Below are 24,088 nucleotides of genomic sequence, written 5' to 3' on the forward strand. Positions count from 1 at the left end.
CAAAAACACACTGAGACATAATGGAGACCTAGAAGATGAACAGACCTATGGAACAGCTGCCCTGCCCTACATAAGAGGCACTACAGACAAAATCAGTAAGATACTACACAGGCATCACATCAAGACTGCCTTCAAAACAGACAGAAAAATAGCGGCCATCCTAAGAAACCCCAAAGATAAAATTGACCTGGAAAACCAAGGCATATATGAAGTCCCCTGTGCATCATGCCCTGCCACATACATTGGACAGACCAATAGAAGAATAAGTACCTGCCTAGATAAACACAAAAATGCAGTAAAAAAGCTGGAACACACTTCCACACTAGTCCAACACATGAAAGCCACAGGTCATAGCATCAACTTCAATGGCACCAAAACCTTAGCCACTATACAAAACCCCAGCTACAGAATTATCAGAGAAGCCATAGAGATTGAAAAAAGACCTGAAAGCATGAATAGAAGAGATGACTCCACCATACTGTCAATTATCTGGAAGCCTGCACTCTCAAACAAAAAAATCTCCACACCACAAGCCAGGCAAACACCTGGGCACAAACAGACTCCACCTGATACCTCCAGCTCAAACACACCCCAACCAGGCACCCAGATGAAACCTAGCTTCCTAATAAATGATAGCCGTCCGTTTACTCGGAGCTAAGCCGCACTAAAAGCCTCCAATACAGGAAACACAATGTTGCCAGCCAATCAAGACAAAAAAAGCTACAAAACAGACAGAAGATATTAGAAACACCAATCAAGCAGCAAATACAGCAAACTCCAATACCAATAAACACAGACCAAGACTCCCAACCAATCAAGATGAAGAAAAAACCATTCTGGCACAGCGTAGGCTAGCCCCAAATTTAAAACAGAAATGGCTGTGAAAGTCTGACTCACAGACGAACACTATACAGAAGCCTGATGATGGCAGATGAGATTCTGCCGAAACGTTGCTACAACTTTAAAAGCACAACTATAATGACGTGGGAAAATACCCGAACAAAGCTGAATACCATACACACACACACACACACACACACACACACACAAATACTTTCAAATGTAACTCGCTACTTCTCTTTTTTAGAATATCTAAACAAAAGATGAATGTATTGCCTAGAATTTTATATTTATTCCAGACAATTCTAATTAGATTAGGGAAGAGTTTTTTGAAGACCTAAATAAAATAGTGTTAAAATACATTTGGCAGGAAAAGAAAGCAAGAATAAAACTTAAACTGTTACAAGATGCAAGAATAAGAGGAGGATTCACTTTGCCCAATTGGGAATTATATTATCAGGTGACAAACTTGATGTGAGCAAAGGACTGGATAACATTAAGGAACAGAAGATTATTGACCCTAGAAGGACATGACTTGCTGTTGGGATGGCATGCTTTCCTCTGGTATAACGGAATTAAAACACAGGAGTATTTTAGAAGATATTATATTCGAGAGGTATTGTTTTTAAACTGGGAGAAGATAAAAAAGCAATATTATTTAAAAATTCCATTATGGATATCTACTATCAAAGCTTTTTCTTATCCAATAACATATAAAAAGGAACAAACAGTTAGATATGGTGAGATACTGAATGAAAAGGATGAATTTAAATCTATGCAAGCATTGGAAGAACAAGGTATAAAAATGAATTGGTTTTCACATGTACAAATACAATCTAGATTTGATAAAGATCTTAAAGCAGGTTTCTATGATAAGTTGACTGATTTAGATAAAATGTTGATGGGTAAAAAGGTAATTTAAAAACTCTATGGACATTTATTAGAATTTAAATTAGAGGAAGAACAAATTAAAGAAACGATGATTGGTTGAGGGGGGGAAATTTTGGATATGGGATTGATTTAGAGAAATGGTAAAAATTGTAGTCTCAAAATTATAAAATGACAATGTCAACTGCCTATAAAGAAAATTTGTATAAGATGTTTTACAGGTGGCATTTACCTCTGACGAGAATTGCGAGAATTTTTAAGAACAAATCAGATAAATGTTGGAAATGTCATCAGATACCTGGTTCATATTAACATGTGTGGTGGACATGTTCAGATGCAAAAAGATATTGGACTATAATCCACACACTATAATCCACATTTTGGAAAAAATGACAAAACACAAAGACTTTAAACCAGAGATATTTTTACTGGGAATTATACTGGAAATATACAATAAAGAATTGAAATATTTGATTGTAAATGTTTTAACAGTGGCTACAATTGTATTTGCTAAGAATTAGAAAAATGAAAAAATACCTATGCAGGAGGAAGTTATTAAGAAAATTATGGACTGTGCTGAAATGAGTAAATTGACATTTGAAATCAGAGAACAAGAAGATAAACAATTTTTTATGATATGGGACTTATTTTATCAATGGTTAGATAAAAAGACATGGTAATGAAACAGACTAAGTTTTGTAATAGAAGATCAATAGACTGATATAGAATATAATACAAAATATATAACCATTGGATAAATGTATAATATAAATTTATAATAAAATCAAGAATATCTCATATAAAATGATGGAATAATAGTTTAGTCAAATGAATGATTAACTCTACTCGTTGTAGAATACCTTATGCCACCAGACTTGAAATTCTAGAACTAGAAAACCTTGAATTACGCCGTCTTCGGTCTGATTTAAGCATGGTATATAAAATCATACATTGCAATGTCCTACCTGTCAATGAATACTTCAGCTTCAACCATAACAACACAAGAGCACACAATAGATACAAACTCAAAGTTAACTGCACCAAACTTGATTGCAGGAAATACGACTTCAGCAATAGAGTGGTCAATGTCTGGAATACTTTACCCGACTCTGTAGTTTCTTCCCCAAACCCCAAAAACTTTAACCTTAGACTGTCTACTATTGACCTCACCCCTTTCCTAAGAGGTCTGTAGGGGGCGTGCATAAGCGCACCAACGTGCCTACCGTCCCTGTCCTATTGTTTCTCTTATTCTTCTTTTATTTTTCTTATATGTACCCATTTCATGTATTCACAACTATGTATACACTTATACTTATCTTGTAAACAATTGGCAAATCAAATAAATAAAATAAATAAGCATATACTAGATTGACAATTTAAGAACCTATATAACTTGTGAGTAAGGACTATGAAAGGATAGCACAAAAGATTTGTAACCAACTGACACACTGTATGTATATAATTGGAAGATGGTTTGATGTTTTTTATGTCTTTGTCTGTATATGTTTGTTTTAAAAAATAAAAGTCTTTTTTTTTTAATAAAAAGAATACCTAAACAAAAAATGTGTATTAAAAGGAATACTTGTTTTGAAATGCAAGATCCAAATTTCATACATTAAGTTGCACATGTCTGAAACACACGGCAATCTCAAAGACACAGATATACAGAAATACTCAGGGGAAGGAATGATGCGTCAAACTGGGGGAAGGTAGGAGGCATACTGTTCCTTTAACCAACCCACATAACTTGCTTAACTAATTAATGTAGTTTGGACTTATTTAGAACTAAGCTATTTGTAAGAACATTTCAAGTGAAATAAAATGGAGTCCTTGTAGAGTCAATGATATATGAATGTGATTAAAATAAATTGGGGAGATACATCCATAAACCCAATTTAGATTATGGGCTTTAATCACAGGAAAGTATGCAAAATTGCAATCTTTTTTTTTTTTTAATGATAATAATTCAGTTGACTGTATACTTACCGCCTTAAGTCGTCGTGCATGATATTCGTCGGCTGTCACATATGGCTTTGGTTCTATAAGCTTATCAGTAACATTTGAGACATAAACACCAATTTTTGTCATTTGTGTACAAGTTGTATTTGTGGTCTGTTGCAATTTTTTTCTTTCTACTGCTGTCTAGAATAAAATATTAAGGTTAAGAAGGTTAAGCATTCTCTGTATAAATAAAACTGAATTAAAAATTAATGTATGAATATATTAATATATAGAATTATAGAATGCAATTATTTAACTTCTAATAGACTGGAACATATTTAACTTCCAAATGAGTTTTTCTGGCATGTATCTCAGGGTCTTCATTCTTTATGAACATACCTGGACTGACCTACTGCTTTGTATTCTATATATAAAATTAATTAAAGTAATCAAAAGCTAATCTATGAATGCAATAAAATATGTAGAATGAAAGAATTAAATTATCTAATTATTAGTTTCTAATATACAGAAATAGATTTATTTTCCAAATCAATTTTTCTTGCACATATCTCAGCGTCTTCGTTCTTTCTGAACATACCTGTGTTGACCTACAGAACTCTTCATATTCTTTGTCCGAACGTTTTTTGGGATCTGTCTGTGATCCTGCATTATGATATTCTATGCCTGTTTCTTTATGTCTAAATCCACCCAAGAATGGTTTTTCGAATGATGGTCTTTTAATTTCTATACATACATCCTGAAAAATGTCTGGCTCTGTTCAGACAAAAGAGCATTATTAAATTAGACTCAACATTGGATAACGTTTAATCAGGCTATACATCTGATTGTTCATTACCTGTTTGAACTCGAACTGTTATAACATCGGGCATATAGTATTCTTCCAGAAGTTTGTATGCTTTGAGTGGAAAGTTTTCATTGTCTAATGAGTACATATCAAACTGTATTGTCCCATTGGGTTGCACACCAAGATTCCAGAGGGTTTCATAATTTTCAATTATTCTCCCTAAAAAGAAAAAAAAAATAGGTTTCACAATGAGTTAAGAGATCACTTACCTTTGTTTCCTTGATCATTTGAGGAATGTGACAAATCCCAAGTAAGGAAGGAAAGAGTAAGGAATGCCATTCTATGTAAGGCAACTTTCAGCCTTCTCAAGTAGATAGACAGGAATCACAACCAAGTGAGCTAATTTTATTTTATTGTAAGACTGCATAAGAAGACTCTTGCAAGTCAGATAATACAAACTTCCTAACGTTTCTTTTACAGTCTGAAAAGTTAGGCAAGGTCCTAAGGTCTTTGCCCATTATGCAACTGTAGGGATGTCTTCGGTCCTCCCTCCCATGGTGATACTATTACACCAACTAAAATTATTTAAAAATTACAAATATTTCCTTGTCCACCTCTTCCAGAAATACCTGTTATAAAATAGCCTGGGGATTCTCAAACAATTATGCTTCTGTAAGAAGGAATGGGCTGTGAATAACAGCATAATTATACAGTGATGGCAGATCTCAATATGAGAATAGTAGCTGAAGGCCAAAATCAGTATTCACTGCTCATTTAATGGCTACCTTGATTAGCAACTGTTTGCAAATTCAACAATATTTTTTAAATACCATTTTCTGACCAATGCACACATTTAGGGCCAAATTTTGGGTGACTGACAAAAGAAAGTCTTCATTGTGAATTGGATTAAGGTCTGATAAATTTCAGACAGCAGTGCCAGCAGGTCAGAGGTTGATCAACTAATTAAGGCCACAGAGTTGAAACTGTTAACTTGCAGTTAGCACTTACAGTAGGTGAGTGCTATGGAGAAAAGCAGCAGAAAGCAGAAAAATATTGTTTACTTTAAGCAATTTCTCTGCCCTGTAATGGGACAAAAATGGGAAGAAAATGGGTCAGACATCGGATACTCTGGAAGAGATCTTTATTTAAATTAAACAACAGCAACCAGTGATCTTCACAGTCTCTCTCTCTCTCTTTCATTTTCTACTTAAGGAATGTATTGTGATCACTAAATGAAAACAGGGTGCACAACAATTTTTGGGGTTTTCAGTACATTATATTCAGTTTGAACAAGGCCCAATTGGTGCTTCCATGTTTGTAAACTAAAGGATATTTTTTATGTACACATGGATTTCTGCTGTTATTTAACAAATAAATAATTGCTTCTTTAAATGTTACAAACCATATTTAGAATTCTGTCTATATTCATATACATGAAAAAGCCAGAAACCCCTTGTATTGATACAAACCTAGCAACCCAATTTGTAAAAGATCCAGTGGTATTTTTAATCGCTTTGCAAAGTACTGCTTGATTTGCTCCACATTTTGATTAATGTTAAAAAACTTCGTGAAAATCTGGATATCAGGATGCAGCATGAATTTAACTGAAAAATAAATACATCAGTCCTTATTATGGTTCTTCATTAATTTCATCATTAGTTTCTAGTCAATTAGTAAGAATTAAAGTTTGCTTGTGCATATTGTTCAAAACAATTAAAATCAATCATTTGTTAAAGCAAAAAATTAAGTAATATTTATTTAATATGCAGTTATATGATGCCAATAAGCTCTGGGTGATAAGCATAACACCAAACTAAATAGAAAAATGACAAAAATAGTGAAAGCAAAAAATAAACATTTCTTAATCAAGCAAACCAAACACAGACTAAGCCCCCCATAAGATTAACATCCTAAAGTGTGAGAAAAAAATAAAGTTTTCAAAGACTTCTGAAAAACCAACAAGATCAGAGCAGTCCTAACCACGGGGAAAGACTGTTCAGTATGGCAGGAGCCATAACAGAGAATGTATATTTTTTTCTGGGTTCCATAAGATGACACTGTTTCATAGAAGAGGCCTGGAAAATGCCTATTGTGTTGGATTAAATAGGATGAATTGAAACTATTTGAAACAGATAATTCCTGAAGTATCCTCAAGCAAATTGAAAGTAACTTGCTCCTGGACAAATTGCTACTCTATAAATGCCCAGAAAAAGAAGCATTTTTAAGCTGTCATACTGTTTTTTGGAGAGACCTTCAAAATTTATGCAGCCACATCAGAACTCCTTAGAGTTGTAATGATTGAAGCTCCAAAATAGCTATAGAAGCAAATAAAATAAACTACTCATCCACCTTTTTTTGCTAGGTAAATGGATATTAGCTGTGTTCTATAAACAATTGGAATAGCTAAAAAGGAGTTTCTGTAGTTCTAAAGTATTTATATTAATGAAGCTGATAAGGATATGCAATAATTACATATCTGAACAGGAGCCAAGAGATATGGAATTAAATACCACCTGACATTAGAATTACTAGATGACATGGGTCCAGTGATTCACTCTCAACGTCAAGTAAATCTAAAACTATTATTTGGACAAAATAATGATGAAAGAAAAGTGAATTTCTTGGAATAAAATGGTATCAAATTGTTTTATACTGTATCTCATTAGCATGATATATTACAACAGTCCATCTTTTCAGAAAATGTTATTAAAATAGTGAGAATTAATCAGTCATTATAAAACCATGAGATGTGGAAAATATTATTTCTGTAGCATAAAGGAAGAATTATTTACAAATATTTTTCCCAAGCCGGTATCCTCTAAATCAGTGTTCTCAAACTCCCAGCCTGTGGGTCGGATGTGTCATGCACTGGCCATGCCCCACGCCCGGTTTAGCAAAGGGGAAAAAGTCCCAATACATCACGTGACGCCACCGTGACGTGAGTTTGACACCCGTGCTCTAAATTGTTCAGCCTGTAATTGCCTGAATTTCCAGTGAGAAATTTGAGATGAGTTGGGGAAGGTTGACTGTTGATCGGACATAATATATACCTGTTACGATAGCATTTTTTATCATTTCTGAAAGCTGATCTGCCAAATTTGCCATGTTTATGTCTTCTGGAACAGCAGCTGCTAAATCAGGAGGCTGTTCAGAAACACCTTCACTGACACCGGTACTTTCCAACTCCAATGCCAATTCTTCAGCAACAATCCCACCCCCAACTAGGTCTTCCTCTCTGTCTGGTTCCATGTCTATGGTTTGATCTACTGCAGCATCTGAACTCTGCAACTGCTCCTCAGCAACATCTGGTTCCTGACTAATGTCCAGGTTCTCAAATGCATCTGGCTCTTGTACATGTTCTATAGCAGCATCCTGCTCTTGTATTGATTCCTTAGCAATACCCAATTCTTGAGTTGTTGAATCTATGTTGTATTCCTGCTTTGAAGGTAGACTTAGTTCATTCAAGGGTACTGTATCTGTTTGCTCCTTGTTAACATCTGCAACATCTGTAATTTCTTCTGTTTGTTTTTCTGTAGAAGTGTCTTCCATATCTGCTTCAGCCAGATCAATTACCTCTTTTTCTGAATCAGCCATTTGCCTGAAAGGAGTAATATAAAAAGCAAAATGTACAGGAAATGAGATTTCAAATTTAAGCAAATTGTCAGTATGCAGCCTCAATTGACTGTCTTCATACTCTTAGACAGACTATAAAACTAGTTGTAACTAAAAAAAAAACCCCAACCCTTCACACTAAACACATCTCAACTTTGTCATTTTAACTAAGGACGTGTACATTTAAAGTTCAATATCACATTTTAACCACTTGAGATAAAACTGATAATGCTTGCAACATATTGCCTTCAAAATATAATGGTCTGCAAATGTTGTCCAGCTAACATTCAAAAGAGCTCAGCTTTTCTAGAGATTATCAACTTCGAAAACATTGATTCAGAGGTGGTATTCAACAGGTTCTGATCAGTTCTGGAGAAGCGGTAGCGGAAATTTTGAGTAGTTCGGAAAACCAGCAAATACCACCTCTGACTGGCCCCGCCCCCATCTATTCTCTGCCTCCCAAGTCCCAGATGATCAGCTGGGTCTTCTTTTTTTTGCCCTGCACAGGAGAATGGAGCTGGAAAGCAGGTTAGTGGGAGGGGGAGGGAATGGAGATTTTGCAGTATCCTTCCTCTGCCATGCCCACCAAGCCACGGCCACAGAACCTGTAGTAAAAAAAATTGAATTCCACCACTGTACTGATTTATAACTTTATCTATGTGCATGGTTTTCTTTCTTGCTCATTTCTTGTTTTTACTCCAACATTGTTTTATATTAGAAACAAAAAGTACAAAAGATACAATATAATCAGTTCTTTTTAAACCCATTTTTTTGTAAATAGTATCTATAGTATACATACATACATACATACATACATACATACATACATACATACATACATATGTATATATATGTTTTTGTAGATTTTCACGGGTACAAGTATGTAGGTCTAGGTGTGTTCAGGTCTTTTCCCATGTAAGATAATCTTACACGGGAAAATACCCGAACACACCTAGACCTACATATGTATGTATGTATGTATGTGTATGTGTATGTGTATGTATATGTATATGTATATGTATATATATATTTCTAAAATTTATATTCAAATTTTACAGTAATATCTCCTTTGAATTCTAGTGTCATATAGAAATGGCTTAAATTGGTTATAGTAATACATTCTCCCACAAATCCTGATTGCATTTTTATTAAATGCTATCTCGTTTCATTTTTCTTTCTTTTGTTTGTTGAATATATATAGCTACCGATTTCACATATGTGACTCAGTTTACCTTATTAACAATTCAGGTAAAAATAAACAAACAGAAACAAGTAAGCAAAACAAGAAAGCCATGAAAACCAATAAAACTAAAAAAAAACCTCTGTGTGCAAGAGTGTACAATCCATATCTGACATACAACACAACTACTGGTAATTCACAGGCCCTTGGCAGAGACATATCTAAAGAGCTATATCTAAAGAGGATCAGGGCCAGTTGGGAGGGCAGGTTCCAAAGAGCAGGTGTCTTTTTTTTTTTTTAACAAGTGCTAAATATTATGATCTTTTCTACAACTTGAAAATATGTATATTTGTCTGAAAATCCTAAACAACATTCAAGAGAAATTACCTAGTTACAGCACAGTGATGATGATGATATAAATAACAGTGAAGCTTTAAATACTATTTATCAGTCCTGCATTGTAGAGAATGCAATTCAGAATGGGAGCTGTAAAGTTGACCATGGACATAACATTGAGAAGAAGTAAAACAACAACACCAACAACCCATGGTGATGATTCTGCTTGGGATTTTCCCTCTAGTGCCAGTTCAGTGCCCAAATCAATTTTTTTCAATCTTGTGATGTGAAAATGAAACGTCCCATCACTCTCAGTATGTATTCTGCATGTTCCTTTATTAATTCAAAGGTAAGCCTATTTTGATATTTTAAGATGTTATGCTGATTTAAAGAACATGGATAACTAAAAGGATACACTAGTCCCATCATGGCAAACCTATGATATGCTGGCCAGAGGTGGCATGCAGAGCCCTCTCTGTGGGCACATGAGCCGTCACTCCAGCTCAGCTATGCTGTGCATGTGCCTCCCGCTGGCCAGCTGGTCTTTGGGTCTCTGCTGCGCATGCGTGGGAGTGTATGTACAGGGGGTGGGGTGCATGCATGGGGATGCGCAAGCATGCATGGGGGGGTGCATGCACAGGAGATGCACACACATTATATTTTGGGGATGTGCATTCATGCTTTGAGCATTCAGTGCTGAAAAGGTCACTGCACTAGTCCAACTATGCTTCTCATCTTAAATAAAGCAAGGTGTTCTGACTATTTTGAGAGGCTACTAAAAGAATGGATTCCAACAGACACCCAGTTCTGCTCCTGATTACTGTGAGGGTTTCTTATAGATCATTCATGCCCACAAAACTACCAGATCTAGATTACTGGCAGATGGTGGATACAGAAGCCTTTTCTTCTCACTTTTTGGCTCATCAAAAAGTTTTTGTCAGTAAGTTTCACACACTAATCATTTACTTACTGGCTGTGTTGTATTTTTGTTCCTCCAAAAATGGTTTACAAGGTAGGGTTATCAATCGATGGTTGACAGTTACTTCTGCAAATTTATGTTCCCACCCACACTGTAATCACACCAATCAATTACATCTGCAGCGGGCAAAGTATTTTGGATGTGAAATTTTCATACTTTGAACGGGAAAAAAAGAAAAGAAACAAGAGCCAATACAGACTGATTTACTTATCTGAACATCCAAATTTTTGCATTCCCAACTCTGGTAGTCCTAAGGGGGGGGGAGGAAGGGAAAGAAGAGCATTGCGGTTTTTTTCTTTTAATATTATCTTTATTGAAGTTTTAAACAAATGCAAATCTAGTAAGAACAAGAATAGCCAATCAAATTCCACTTTTATTGAGTTCAGCTCTTACAGAGTTATAAGAAACTAATCGCAGAATTATAAATCTCTTACAAATAAAAAAGGGGAAAAAAAGAACTGACAGACTACAGAAGAAATAAAAAATAACACAGGAAATTATAAACAAGAGGGGAAAAAAAGCCAAGCGTGCGATAATACACTACAGTTAAAACGCTGAGACCTCAAAGCACTAATATTACATTCATGCAAGTCGTTGCACGAATGAAAGTATCGCTTCCTGCGCCTCTCCCGGTGCCACTACGGTACTTAGACTACAATTCCCAGAATGCCACACTAACTCATATCAGTTTTCAAGGGAAGCCCTCCCCTTCTCAGCGGCTGATTACCATCCCAAAAGTCTTTGCGCTGCTGTCGCCCTTGTCGAGCGCTTTAAACCGCGTCCCTACGAAAAGCATGTTGGGAATTATAGTCCTGATAAATAAATCATGCGCTATTTGGTCGCTGTTTCTCTTTTAAGCATAATTCCGTCTCAATGGCTACTCCTCTCTCAAAATCTCTATTGATCAAATAAAATAAAAATAAAAATAAAGTCGGGTTTTACCTCAACGCAAGTTTCCCCGGAGTGATCCGTTGCCGATCTTAATTAACTCTTAAGACAACAGCATTATGTATCTATAGCAACCACGGCGTAGTAGATTCTCGCGAGAGCTCAGGTTCAGGAAGACTTGGTTTAAAAAAAATGCCTGTGAAGTCCGATGAGGCCACGTGACCTCTTCCAGGCTGGCTTGAAACCCCTTTCCATTGTTAAAGAGAGCGGAGGTTTATTGTCAAGAATTGATTTTGTATTTAAATCGCATCTTATTGGGCTGCAGATGAGCAAAGTAGTGTTAAAATGTCGGCTAGTAACGCGACCTCGCCAACTGGACTCAAAATCAGACTAGGATTAGTACTTGGATGGCGGGGGGAGATCGCATTATATACTTGGTTAGAATGGGAAAATTAAAATATTCTGAAACTGGTGAATCATTTCTAAGGACACTATAATTATGTATCCCCAGGGAATTTAGCTAAACTCGAGGGCATTTTTAATTTTGATACGCTTAAATGTCATCAATGACAATTCATGTTTTTAAAATGTACAAATACTGCAGGTATACCACTTTGGTAATGTCTGGTATTCTTTGCAGCTTATTTTAAGTTTCAGAAAACACACCAAAATCCACTCCAAAGGTTTAATATAGGGATAGAAAATTGCAATCACAATACCAACTGTTTTCAAGTGGTAGAAACAAACATGCCAGCTATACCTAAATTATAGTCAGTCCTATTTAACAGTAAAATTCTATGCAGTTGTAAACTTACAGCTGGTAAATAAGAAAATTTTAAATGCTCCTCGGAGCTTAAGTTATCAACTTTAACCAACACATTCTGAAAAGAATGCAGCATTCACCATACATACAGGGCCCTCTTGTGGCTTACTAAAAGACATGCTTTAAAAACCTACCCACACAACTGAGTGGACCTGATTTAGCAAAAATTCCACCAAACCCAATCTATAGTAATTACAATGACTTTACAAACTATACTAATTTTAGTGATCACTGCTAGCATGTCATGAAGTTGTTGATTCTTAGGGGCCACATAGATTTTAAAGCTTATAAATGTGCAAAAACTCCAATTCCAATTGTAGAAAAATATCAGCACATTAGTTTCCTTGTCTGTTTTGTTTTTTCTACTCCCTCATTCTGCAATTGTGCTCTATTTGTCTGCCTACAATCATGGCTCAGGGTTTGTTTAACAGATTGAGAATGATATTGTTGAAATCATAATATGAGATAACGGAGTTGGTTCTGAAACATCCTTTCTCCACACTGTTCAAAATGAAAAACATAAAAAGGCAGAAAATAAAAAGTTCTGTTCCTTTTTGAAACATATTAAATATTTCCACAGTGTGTAAATTTGAAAAATAATATAAGCATACATTCAAACATACTCCTGGTCTTTTCAGAGAAGCAAACTGAAACAGATCTAGTAATATGCTACCCTCTGAAAATTTTGAGATTTTAATCTTTCATGTATGTGTAACTGGCAAGCTGGGGAAGTTGTAAAAATCTTAGTGCATGAGAATATATGTATGGGTGTAATATACAAAGTACACAGTTCATTCAAAAATTCATCCATTCAAGAATGCTGCAAACAAATTCATATACAGCATAACAATAAAGTGTAACACATTTATCTGTTTTCCCCTTCAAATATAGTTAGGACCTAATGCAGATAGTATATTTGGTTGTCAGTTTTGGTCACCACAATGTAAAAAAAGATGTTGAGACTCTAGAACACGGGTGTCAAATTTATGACATCACATTGCCGTCACGTGATGTTTCTCCCCTTCACAGAGCTGGGGTGGGCATGGCCTGCACATGATGCATCTGGCCAGTGGTCCACCAGTTTGACACCCCTGCTCTAGAAAGAGTGCAGAGAAGAGCAACAAAGATGATTAGGGGACTCTAAAACATATGAAGAACAGTTGCTGGAATTGGGTATGTCTAGTTTAATGAAAAGAAGGACTAGGGATGATATGATAGCAGTGTTCCAATATTGCAGGGATTGCCACAAAGAAGAGGGAGTCAAGCTATTCTCCAAAGCATCTGAGGGCAGGGCAAGAAGCAATGGGTGGAAACTAATCAAGGAGAGAAGCAAGCTAGAACTAAGGAGAAATTTCCTGACAGAACAATTGACCAGCAGAACAACTTACCTCCAGAAGTTATGAATGCTCTAACAGTAAAAGTTTTTAAGAGATTGTCTGAAATTTGTCTGAAATGGTGTAGGGTTTCCTGCCTGATCAGGGGGTTGGACTTCAAACCTCCAAGGTCCCTTCCAATTCAGTTATTCTATATTCTAGGTACCGTACTCATAACATAAACTATTTTTACTGTCCTTTATTCTGAATGAATAAATGTGTATATTTTCACAGTACTTTGGCAGAAGAGTTGAGGAGAACAGAATCCTTTGCATTCTTTCTAAACTTTGTTCTACCACTTAATTAAGAGTATGAAATCTATTCAACAGGGAAAAATAAAGTTCTGTTATCCACAGGGACATCTATACATGTAGCTATTCAAAGAATGTAACATTACCCTGAAAAACATTTCTTAGCGTGTGATAAATGTACGACCCCCTATTTTATTGAGACAGATGTTTGCATAAATAGCATTGAGACAATTTCAGTCATATCCAGCATACATTTAATGAAATAATTCTGTTTACAAGGAAGTTGAAACACTGTTAATTACATTGGCCATTTCCACTGGTTTTCTGGAGGTTCTTCAACTAAAGGTTCCCAAGGACGGTATTTCAACATTTTCTTAGCTAAGGAAAGTTCATTTTCAGCCTGTTGACAAAATATAGATTTTATTTTAAAACTGTCTGAAAGATGGCACTCCAAAACTAATTTCCATACACAATAAAAGTTACTTTCCCAAAATCAGAGAGAACTTAAAATCATAAATCTCCTCATTATGGTGGTTAGCAGAGATTGGTGCCATGTTTTTATTGTTTCTAAAGTTTGATGTTTTAACTAGTTACATATTATACTTTTAAAATAATTTTAAAATGATTTTATATGTTTTTTTAATCTTTGTTCGGAAGCTGCCCAGAACTGGCTAAAAGCTGGATGGCTGTATTTGAATAAATTACTTGTTTAAAATAATGATTTGATTGACACCAATTCTTACTGAACAGTTTGTGTAGGAAAAAAAAAATTGCCAGACCACACTGCTAAGTTTACAAATTCAGTTTAGTGGAACATTCTCCCAAAGCTTCTATACTGGATATACTAAATCATTGCTAAATACCTGCTGAATCACTTCTTCTATCTGTCCAGCGTTTAGTTTGTTTTCCAGCCTTCGCACATCAGATTCCTGCAAGTAGTTCAAAAATAAATGAGAAACTCTGTTGCAGCATATTCCTGTATCTTGGTGTTTCTCAATCTCAGCAACTTTAAAGGATGTGGACTTCAACTGGCTGGGAAATTCTGGGAGTTGAAATCCATATATTATAAAGTTGCCAAGATTCAGAAAAAAACGGCTTTGTTACTGAATGAAGAATATTCAATATACTGGCTAACACTGTAATTCTGCCTTCTCAGAATATGAAAAATAAAAGTTACAGATTCTGGCCATATGTATATACCTTTACAATTAGCAACTGGTTATCATCTTAGATATGTCATTTAAAAAAAAATGAAACACTGTTATTGCTATTTAACTTACTCAATAGTAAAATAATAGTTATAGAACTGTAATTCAACAGAAATGCAGGTTTTTGATTGTTATTCTGATCAGGAGTTGTTAAATTACAATTGTTATATTTTATCATAGTTCCATGTTTTGATTTTTGATACATTTTTGTGGGAATACTCAGCTATTTCTAAACAATGCAACCAAATGTAATTGAAGCAGTGCAGGATGGATATAGAATTCATATCACTGTCCTATACTTTCTGGAATAAGATTCATAAACAATAATGAAATATTAATGTTAATGTTTAGGATTGACGGTGCTTGTTGGAAATAAAGTATTTATAAAATGCACATCTCTTTGCAAAAAACAACAATCTGTATTTGCCAAAGTGGATTCTGAAAGTCACCTTTTAAGCCTGAAAGCTATGTTGGGTGAAGCTAGTATTTGAAGGGGAATCAATCAATATCAGAATTATAGACTACTCTAGGATTACATCGGCACATGTATCGTCACCAAGAGTTAAGTTCCTTTGAAAAAGACCATGTTTCCCATCAAATTGAACACACACACACAAAACCAAATAACATTTCTGCATAATATTAAATATTTCCTTCATGTCAATCTCAGTTTGCCTGCTCGAGCTGAAATAAATCCTGGAAATAAATCATCAAAAAATGTGGACTCATGCTACATATCGATATATAAAAGAAGCTATATAAAAATTGGGGGGGCTAAAAAGGGAGATAGAGTTATTTAAATAAGGTGCAATTATTTTCTCTCCTATATACTAGCCATTTATCTCACACAATCCAATATTGCACAAAAGTATACAAATATGTGCATATATGTTCATTTTTTTTCATGCAGAAATAGCAAAACATGATGGAGAAAGGATAAGGGATTAATAGCAGCCAACTTTAAAGTACCCATGTTTTTCAGACAATCATATGGGCCCATACTTCTGTTTTTAATCATTTATTCTGTTTTCATTAGAAAATTCACATGTGATTATCTGTGGGGGGAAAAGCTTGTTTACCTACAGAAATTGAAAATTTAAATCCTACCTGATCATTAAGAAACCTAGTTAACTGAAATATTAATATAAACCATAATTAAGAAACGCATCTAAATAGCAGTATCAAAAATTATAATTTGATATATGCAACTTAACCAAAAAAAGTCAATGAATTTAATTTATACTTACTGCTTTCACTATATCAAACCGTTCATTTGTAAATTTCTCTGTATATTTCCTATATGCTGCATCCTGAGGCATACTCTCTAAAATACCCAGAATTTTTGTATATAGTAACTTGAGGCTCTGAAAAGATCATACGGCACAAAGCAAAGAGTAATTTTAAGTCAGGCAAAGTGAAAATATTGAATGTAAGCTACTGCAAGATTTTAAAACCTAATTAAATTTGGTAAATTAATGTACTGCAAATTAAAACAAGAAAAATGATTCAATGACTGTACTTAGAAGAGTTCTACCACAAAGCTTTCTACTTAAGTTATATATAGCAAGTAAATTCAAGGCACATTTAGAATTAAGAAACTGCTTTACATAAAAGTTGTTTTCATAAATCCAAAAATGTTAACTCAGTCATACATTTGCTTTTCTAATATTCGATTATAAGAACTTTCCAAATCAAACGTGTCTACTTTTCTTACCCACTGAATATTTTAGTACGATTCTACCATTTCTTTCTTTGTGCACTCTTTGTATTTTATCCAGTCAACTAAATTAAGGAAACACATCCCTCATCCTTCAGATACAATTGATATTTAAATTAACAATTCTAAGATACCCTAAACCTTTAATGTGACTGGATGAGACAAGACCATTAGGAATAAAATCAACTGACTTTACAAGAAAGGGAATTCCAACCCAGTTAATGACCTAACAAAATAGCTTTATCACTTTATTGAAACATGGAAAAGTGGGCTTCAACCCTGAGCTACAAACATTCTCCTTTATTGGTACATGGCAAAGTTTCTTATACTTACTTCATGTGGATTGTTACATACAGCTAATCCCACAAGCCCAGTAGTCTGTAGGTATGAAGAAATATATATTTAGTTGAGCAGCAATCTAAATCAAGATAACAGATTTACTCATCTGAATGATCAATTAATTTGCATATGGTTAAATCTGCATTTGTAAAACATGTTATTTATGGATATTATATACACACTTTCAAGTTCTCCAGAATTTATGAAGTTAAAAGCAGGGGTGGGTTTCTACCGGTTCTGTAGAACCGGTTGCTCCGAAGAGCAGCAGACATAGAACTGGTTCTATGTCTGCTGCTGTTATGGCCTACACGCACGCCTGGGCTCTTACCTGACCTTTATTTCCTGCTTTTTCAACTGCACCTGTTTTACGTGACACAGCTGCAGTTGAAAAAGCAGGAAAAAAAAGGGCTTTTCCAACCGCTGCACACTTGCACGCAGTGCTGCTCAGCTGTCTGGGCAGCTCAGCAGGTTGTAAATTGCACTTGTGCGACTCGCACGACACTAATAGACAGAACCTGTAGTTATACCAGTCGGATCCCATCTCTGGTTAAAAGTACATTAAAAAAAAACACACAAGAAGCAAGACAACGGAACACAGATAAAAGAAAAACAAAATAGAAGTCCAAAACTTATTCCAAGTGTTTGAGCCTGAGAATGTACCATTACAGAGAAAAACTTGAATTTTTAGAGTACTAAGCAAAGAAACCACACAATTTAAATCAAAAGTGTAAAAATTCCTCTATAATTTTAGCTTAAAGTCATGTGGATTAACTACTTTCTATGTCCATAAGAAATAGTTATCTAGAGGTATTAATGCAATTACAGGGAGCAGCTACAGACACTTAGCATAAAGGTCTGGATTCCAAATGAGCTAGGATCCCACATCTGAAGGAGTCCTCTGTGCCTAAAGGAAGATGTAAAGTGATGTAGCTACTGGGCATCTTTATGGGCCACATGTTTCCCTTTCTTTGCGCAAAAGGTAAAGGGTGCACCTGTGAACCAATAAAATAACTGACAATAGAAAATGACACTGGCTGCAGATAGCAGATTGAAAAACAAGTCACCTCTGTGTTTGCACCTCCATGTGCACACAAAGAAAAATTTTCTTCAGATTTATACAGTATCAAAAACAAAAAAACATGCAATTAGAACATGGCTCACCACAATTGTGAAAACTACACCATTTACAGAAGTGGCCAGTCAAAATAAGATACAATAACAGACTTAAGGTAAGATATTCTGCATTCCTTTAAGGCAGTAGCTCCCAACCTTTTGGGCATAAGAGATTGATTCTGTGGAAAAAGTGTGCTTTTGCATACTGGCTGCATACGGTGGATGGGACTTTGCTTGTTTGTATGGCCCGGTTGCTGACATGCCACAGAACAATGCTGGTCCACAGGAAAGGCAAGTGAATGAAAAATGTGCCTTCATGAACCAGCTCCATTCTTGTACAGGTAGTCCTCATTTAATGGCTTCCCCCTTCAGCAACAATGATGAAAAAGTTAACTTTACAACCAGTCCATTTATGACCTTCACAGGCCTATAAAGCAAAAGAAAGCTAAAGTAAGGCCATAAGCACAGTCACAGTTTCCCTACGCAACTGCTCCATTTAATGACCATGTTGTGGGTCACAATTGTGACTGATTAAACAAGAACTCATCATCAAAGCTGATACCAGCCAGAGCATAGAACAACTCATAGAACAAAGTGCAAGATTAGAAGATGTGGGTGGACATGGACCATAGAGTTGCCAAAAGTCCAACACGATTGAATGGATAACATCATCATCATCATCATTATCAAACAACAACTATCTGTGCAAACTTACAGATACAGATAATCAGAGTTGGAAGGGACCTTGTAGGTCATCTAGTCCAACCTACTGCCCAAGCGGGAGACCTTACACCATTTCTGACAAATGGCAGTCCAATCTCTTCTTGAAAGTCTCAAGTGATGGCACTCCCACAACTTCCAAGGGCAAGCTGTTCCATTGGTTGATTGTTCTCACTGTCACAAAGTTTCTCCTTATTTCCAGGTTAAATCTCTCCTTGTTCAGTTTCCATCCATTATTCCTACAGGGGCTTTAGCAAATAGCTTGACCCCTTCCTCCCTGTGGCAGCCCCTCAAATATTGGAAGACCGCTATCATGTCTCCCCTGGTCCTTCTCTTTACTAGACTAGCCAAGCCCAGTTCCTGCAACCGTTCGTTGTAGGTTTTAGCCTCCAGTCCCCTAATCATCCTGGTTGCTCTTCTTACCTGGGAGTCAAGGCGAAAAGTTTGATAAAGGTTGGGGAGGATGCCTGCCAGAGAGCCATTTATGAAACTGGCTTTTTTTTTTTTTTCTGGCGGCATACATTCCCAACCATCATCATGTAAAATAGATTGGGTAGAGAAAACAACTGGCCCAAAGTCCCCCAGAGCAGGGGTCTCCAACTTTGGCAACTTTAAGAAATGTGGACAAGTCTTAAAAGTTGCCAAGGTTGGAGACCCCTGCCCCAGAGAACTCCCACGCTTAAGAAAGGACCCAAACCTAGTCACCATCCCTTGCAGCTCTTCTTAAGGGAACATGTTGTTCAGCAGGACCCATGCTTAGCTGGAGATTAGGAGGGCATCAAGTTAGCACAGGGGGGGTCTTCAAGCTTGACAGCTTGAAGACTTGTGGACTTCAACTCCCAGAATTCCTCCTCCAGTCATGTTAAGCTCAGGAATTCTGGGAGTTGAAGTCCACAAGCCTTAAACTTGCCAAGTTGAGTTAGCAAAATCTCATTGAGGGCGGCGCTCCAAAGCCTGGATACGGAAGGGAGGAAAAATCTGCGGAGACCAGAGATTCCTTCTAGGACAGGGGTCTCCAACCTTGGTGACTTTAAGCCTGGTGGACCCCTGTTCTAGGAGACTGATGCCCGAAGATGCGCATCCCCTAGTTTTAGCCAGGAAGGCTGGGAACTATAAATATTGGCTAAACGTACCCGGGAGTACTTCCACCGCCCTCTCCACTCTCACCTTCTTCAATCCCGCCATTGCCGCTATATTAAAGAACAGGAGCCCCCAGATTCACTCAATCGCCCAACATCGAGGAAGAGAAGCTGAAAGGTCTTTCTAACTCGCGTTAGACAGAGGGCAACTTCTAGGACAGCGCAAAGCGCATGCGCCTCCGCCATCTTGGAAACAGGAAGCGAACGAAACATAAACAAGCGGATTGGTTCCCGACTTATGCTCGCCGCACGTTCTGAGGGAACGTCACTCAGAGCTGAGGCGGGGATGCACCGCCCATCGGGTGGTAAGAATCGGAGAATGTGTTTTGGGGCGGGGCCGACAGGGGGATTGTGTTTGCCTTTGTTGGGGAACCAGCTGATTGGTCCGCGGTTTCAGAGCGGGCGCTGAGTCGGAAGTGATATTGATTCCAGGTGGAATACGACTTGAGGAATTCTGGGAGTTGAAGTCCTCACATTTTAAAATCGAGGAGTTTGCTCTTCCTTGGAGATTGGTTCAATGTGTGCTTTTATTATAGGAACCTCTTTATCATCATTGTCAATAATATTGAGTGGTAGTCATTTTGAAAAACTAGGCAATTGATACTGTATCAGAAAGTTGAGTTAAAACAAAAAGTGATTTTTTAAAAAATCTGCATGGATTGTGCTAACAATCCTGCAACAACACATGCATTATAACGATAAAGGGTGAAAATTTTATTATAAGCTTTTGCAAATAACTGATTTTACTAGACGATCAGGACTCTGAGTCTGTGTTAAAAAACAACTTGAACAACTTGGAAACGGCAAAATTATCTCTTCACTGTAGAGAAAAGTAAAGTCTTACACTAGGTCAAGAAAAACCAAAAGTATTTCTATTACAAATATAACAATACAATCTTATGTACCTTTACAGAATCCCTTTTTCAGTTAAATTTTCACCCATTATCTCTGAATAAATCCTGTTTCTTTACATCTTGCTCCAGACCTTTGTAACTTCTCTTCCCTTCTGTACCAAGCAGAATCCGAACGGAAGTTATGTATTATATTAAGTGTTATAATTTTAGGGGAAAGATATAAAGGCGTCATACTCCAATTAGTGATCACAGGAGAAATTTTGCTTAATGAGAAAAGATAATAGACAGCTGAAACAGGACAGACAAAGAATATAAGTATGATGATTTGAATTGAGATGAAATAAATAAAATAAAGTTAAGAAAGTTGAAAGAGGGGAGAAGTTATATAGAAAATGTAGAATGGTAATAAGATATGGAATGGAATATAAAAATGAGCATGAACTTGAATTTGTGTCTGCACGAAGAGATGTAACCCGGGATCAGACTGCTTTCAAAAAAGATGTTTTATGTTTTTATGTTCTATGTTTTGTTTGTTTATGTTTGTTTTTAAAAATCAATAAAATTTTCAAAAAGAAAAAAGAAAAACAAAAGTATTGTGTGAAACTAGGCTTAATAGCAGTAACTGTGAGAGGGATCTTGGAGTCTTATTGGACAATCAGCTAAATATGAGTTAACAGTGCAGCGGCAGCCAAAAAAGTCAATGGAATCCTAAATTGCATTAACAGGGATTCAATCAAGATCATGTGAGATACTAATACCACTATAAAGCCTTAGTAAGACCACATCTAGAATACCTCATCCAGTTTTGGTCACCACACTATAAAAAACAATGTTGAAACTCTAAAGTGCAGAGAAGAACAACCTGCTACAGGAACTGGGCATGGCTAGTCTAGTGAAGAGAAGGACTAGGGGTGACGTGATAGCAGAGTTCCAATATTTGAGTGGCTGCCACATAGAGGAGGTCAAGCTATTTTCCAAAGTACCTAAAGGCTAAACAAGGAATAATGGATGGAAACTGACCAAGGAGAGATTCAATCTGAAAAGGAGAATTTTTCTGACAGAACAATCGACCAATGGAACAGCTTGCCTTCAGAAGTTGTGGGAGCTTCATCACTGGAAGCTTTCAATAAGAGACTAGACTGCCACCTGTCAGAAATGTTGTGGGTCTCCTGCTTGGGAATGGGGGCATGGAGTAGATGATCTATAAGGTCTCTATAAATTCTGTTATTCTATTCTGTTCATTCCCATCTAGTGGGGGAGCAAAGTCAGTCTTCACTCCTTGTGATTACTTAGACAAGTCCCTGTGGTTTTCTTTGCAGGATTTCAGGAGTGGTTTTATCTTTGCTTGCTTGCTAGGAATGAAAGAGTGGAGGGAGGGAGAGAGGGAGAGGGAGAGGGAGAGGGAGAGGGAGAGGGAGAGGGAGAGAGAGAGAGAGAGAGAGAGAGAGAGAGAGAGAGAGAACACCATCTTCTAGTTTGTAGCCTGAAAATAAAATATGGAGACCTCTCTAGACGGACATTGGACACTTGGAAAATGGCTGATTTCCCCAAGTAAGATGTAGTCAACCATAGCTCAATAGCATAGGATAGCACAACATAGCATAGTCAATGATGAGGATTGCTCCAAATGTGTGGTCCAAATCCCAGAATTTGGGGAAGAATATTAGGAGGTGAAGCCTAGAGATCTCTTGTTGAGAAATGCTGAACTTGCTAATTGTGTTTATCAATACAGTCTTTCCTCCTGTTGCATGTGCTTAAAAGTTGCATATGCTATCTGGCAATTCAGATTAACACATTTTTCAACAGCAACTAGAATGCAATCCAAATGCAAATATATGTATATGTAAAGCAGGGGTCTCAAACTCAATTTACCTAGGGGCCGCTGGAGGCAGAGTCTGGGTGAGGCTGGGCCGCATAAGGGATTCCACAAAAAACGTTGTTAAAAAAATATCCTCAAATGTCATCAACAGTTAATGATTTCTCCAATACATGAACTGTCCTGAACACATGAATGGAACATTGAATGAAGATCATGAACAGTTCCTCAGAACATGGCTTCTCCAGCTTACTCCTTGCTGCCAGAGACTTGACAACGCTTCCTCTCACATATCTGAGCCACATTTGGCTGGAGAGAGGAGGCACTGTAGACCCTCAGTATGGCTTGAAGATGATCATCAGTAAGTCTGGACCTGTACTTGGACTTGTTAAAGTTCAGGGTGGAGAAGAAGCCATGACAAGGAACGGCGGGCGGGAATTCCTTCAGAGGTCCATTCCCTCTGTGGGCTGCACTAATATTATACTTTCATATCATGGTGGGGGCCACAGGATATCGTCCTGCGGGCCGCAATTGGCCCGTGGGCCGCGAGTTTGAGACCCCTGATGTAAAGTCATACATTAATACAGGCATATATCATTAAGGATAAAATATGGTTTTTCAGGTAATGTTTTTCCTTTAATGATGGGCATGTAATATTTTAAGTTGAATATATAGGTCAAAAATGACATAATCTGGTGCTATACAGAAGTACCTCTATTGGGCTATAATTTGGATTATTTCTAGTCAATATACTATGAGCCAGTTACATAGTAAATGGCCTCCTTATCTTTAATATAGCTGGCAGTATTATATTTGTGCCCTGCTTCACAAGTAACTTTTTCTTTTACAAAAAGAACCTTCTTTCTGAAGAATCTCAGCAGATGGCACCATCTATCTGCCCATGTTTGTCTGGAAGGGGAGCAGGGTTAGGCGGGTTTAGTATACAGATGGATGTCTTAAGGAACTCCAGAGCTGTAAATTACACCGGGGAAACAAAATGAGGAAATACAGAAAGAAAATAGGGTAATCTCCCTTCCATGTTGCTGCCAAGGAGAATCCAAAGAGTTGTGTTTAACCTAAAGAAAAAATTTTATATTTTTTTCATCCAGGAGTTAAGGTAGTGGTGCCCTTGTCAGCCTCCTAATTGTACTCCTATAGTTGGTTCCACTGATAGGGAGTCATTGGCTTAAAATTTGTAAAATGTGCTACTGTGCTTTTATCATGCCACAACTTCTTATAAACACCCAGTGGGCTACTATGGGATAA

The 24,088-nt window shown here is 36.7% G+C and overlaps 2 protein-coding genes across 5 annotated transcripts in view; both read right to left on the bottom strand.

Moving 5' to 3' along the window:
- IQUB (IQ motif and ubiquitin domain containing) overlaps positions 1-11,596 on the bottom strand; it is a 41,246-nt gene extending 29,650 nt beyond the window's left edge. The window contains exons 1-6 of one of the 3 annotated variants that reach the window (XM_087969378.1): positions 11,524-11,596; positions 7,525-8,072; positions 5,944-6,078; positions 4,526-4,693; positions 4,268-4,443; positions 3,715-3,870 (exon numbers count right to left, since the gene is read on the bottom strand). In XM_087969378.1, the coding sequence (XP_087825504.1) occupies positions 3,715-3,870; positions 4,268-4,443; positions 4,526-4,693; positions 5,944-6,078; positions 7,525-8,068 (1,179 nt within the window). In that variant the 5' untranslated portion in view covers positions 8,069-8,072; positions 11,524-11,596. The remainder of the gene's footprint in view (positions 1-3,714; positions 3,871-4,267; positions 4,444-4,525; positions 4,694-5,943; positions 6,079-7,524; positions 8,073-11,523) is intronic. The other 2 variants (XM_087969380.1, XM_087969379.1) reach the window with 2 other exon arrangements.
- A 2,557-nt stretch (positions 11,597-14,153) lies between these two features.
- NDUFA5 (NADH:ubiquinone oxidoreductase subunit A5) lies at positions 14,154-20,405 on the bottom strand. 2 transcript variants are annotated; one of them, XM_087969377.1, is made up of 6 exons: positions 20,181-20,366; positions 17,175-17,219; positions 16,372-16,488; positions 16,232-16,255; positions 14,780-14,845; positions 14,154-14,316 (listed from the first exon to the last, which is right to left on the bottom strand). In XM_087969377.1, exons 1-6 carry the CDS (start codon positions 20,196-20,198, stop codon positions 14,215-14,217), a joined length of 372 nt encoding a protein of 123 aa, XP_087825503.1. In that variant the 5' UTR covers positions 20,199-20,366; the 3' UTR covers positions 14,154-14,214. The 2 variants fall into 2 exon arrangements, with proteins under 2 accessions (XP_087825503.1, XP_026524842.1); XM_026669057.2 differs by lacking the exon at positions 16,232-16,255 and having other exon boundaries at positions 20,181-20,405.
- Between the last annotated feature and the right edge of the window lie 3,683 nt (positions 20,406-24,088).

This window comes from Notechis scutatus, chromosome 6 (genome assembly GCF_049901735.1).
Source record: "Notechis scutatus isolate UNSWTSFEM ecotype Mainland chromosome 6, rNotScu1.2, whole genome shotgun sequence".
Classification (NCBI taxonomy): Eukaryota; Metazoa; Chordata; class Lepidosauria; order Squamata; family Elapidae; genus Notechis; species Notechis scutatus.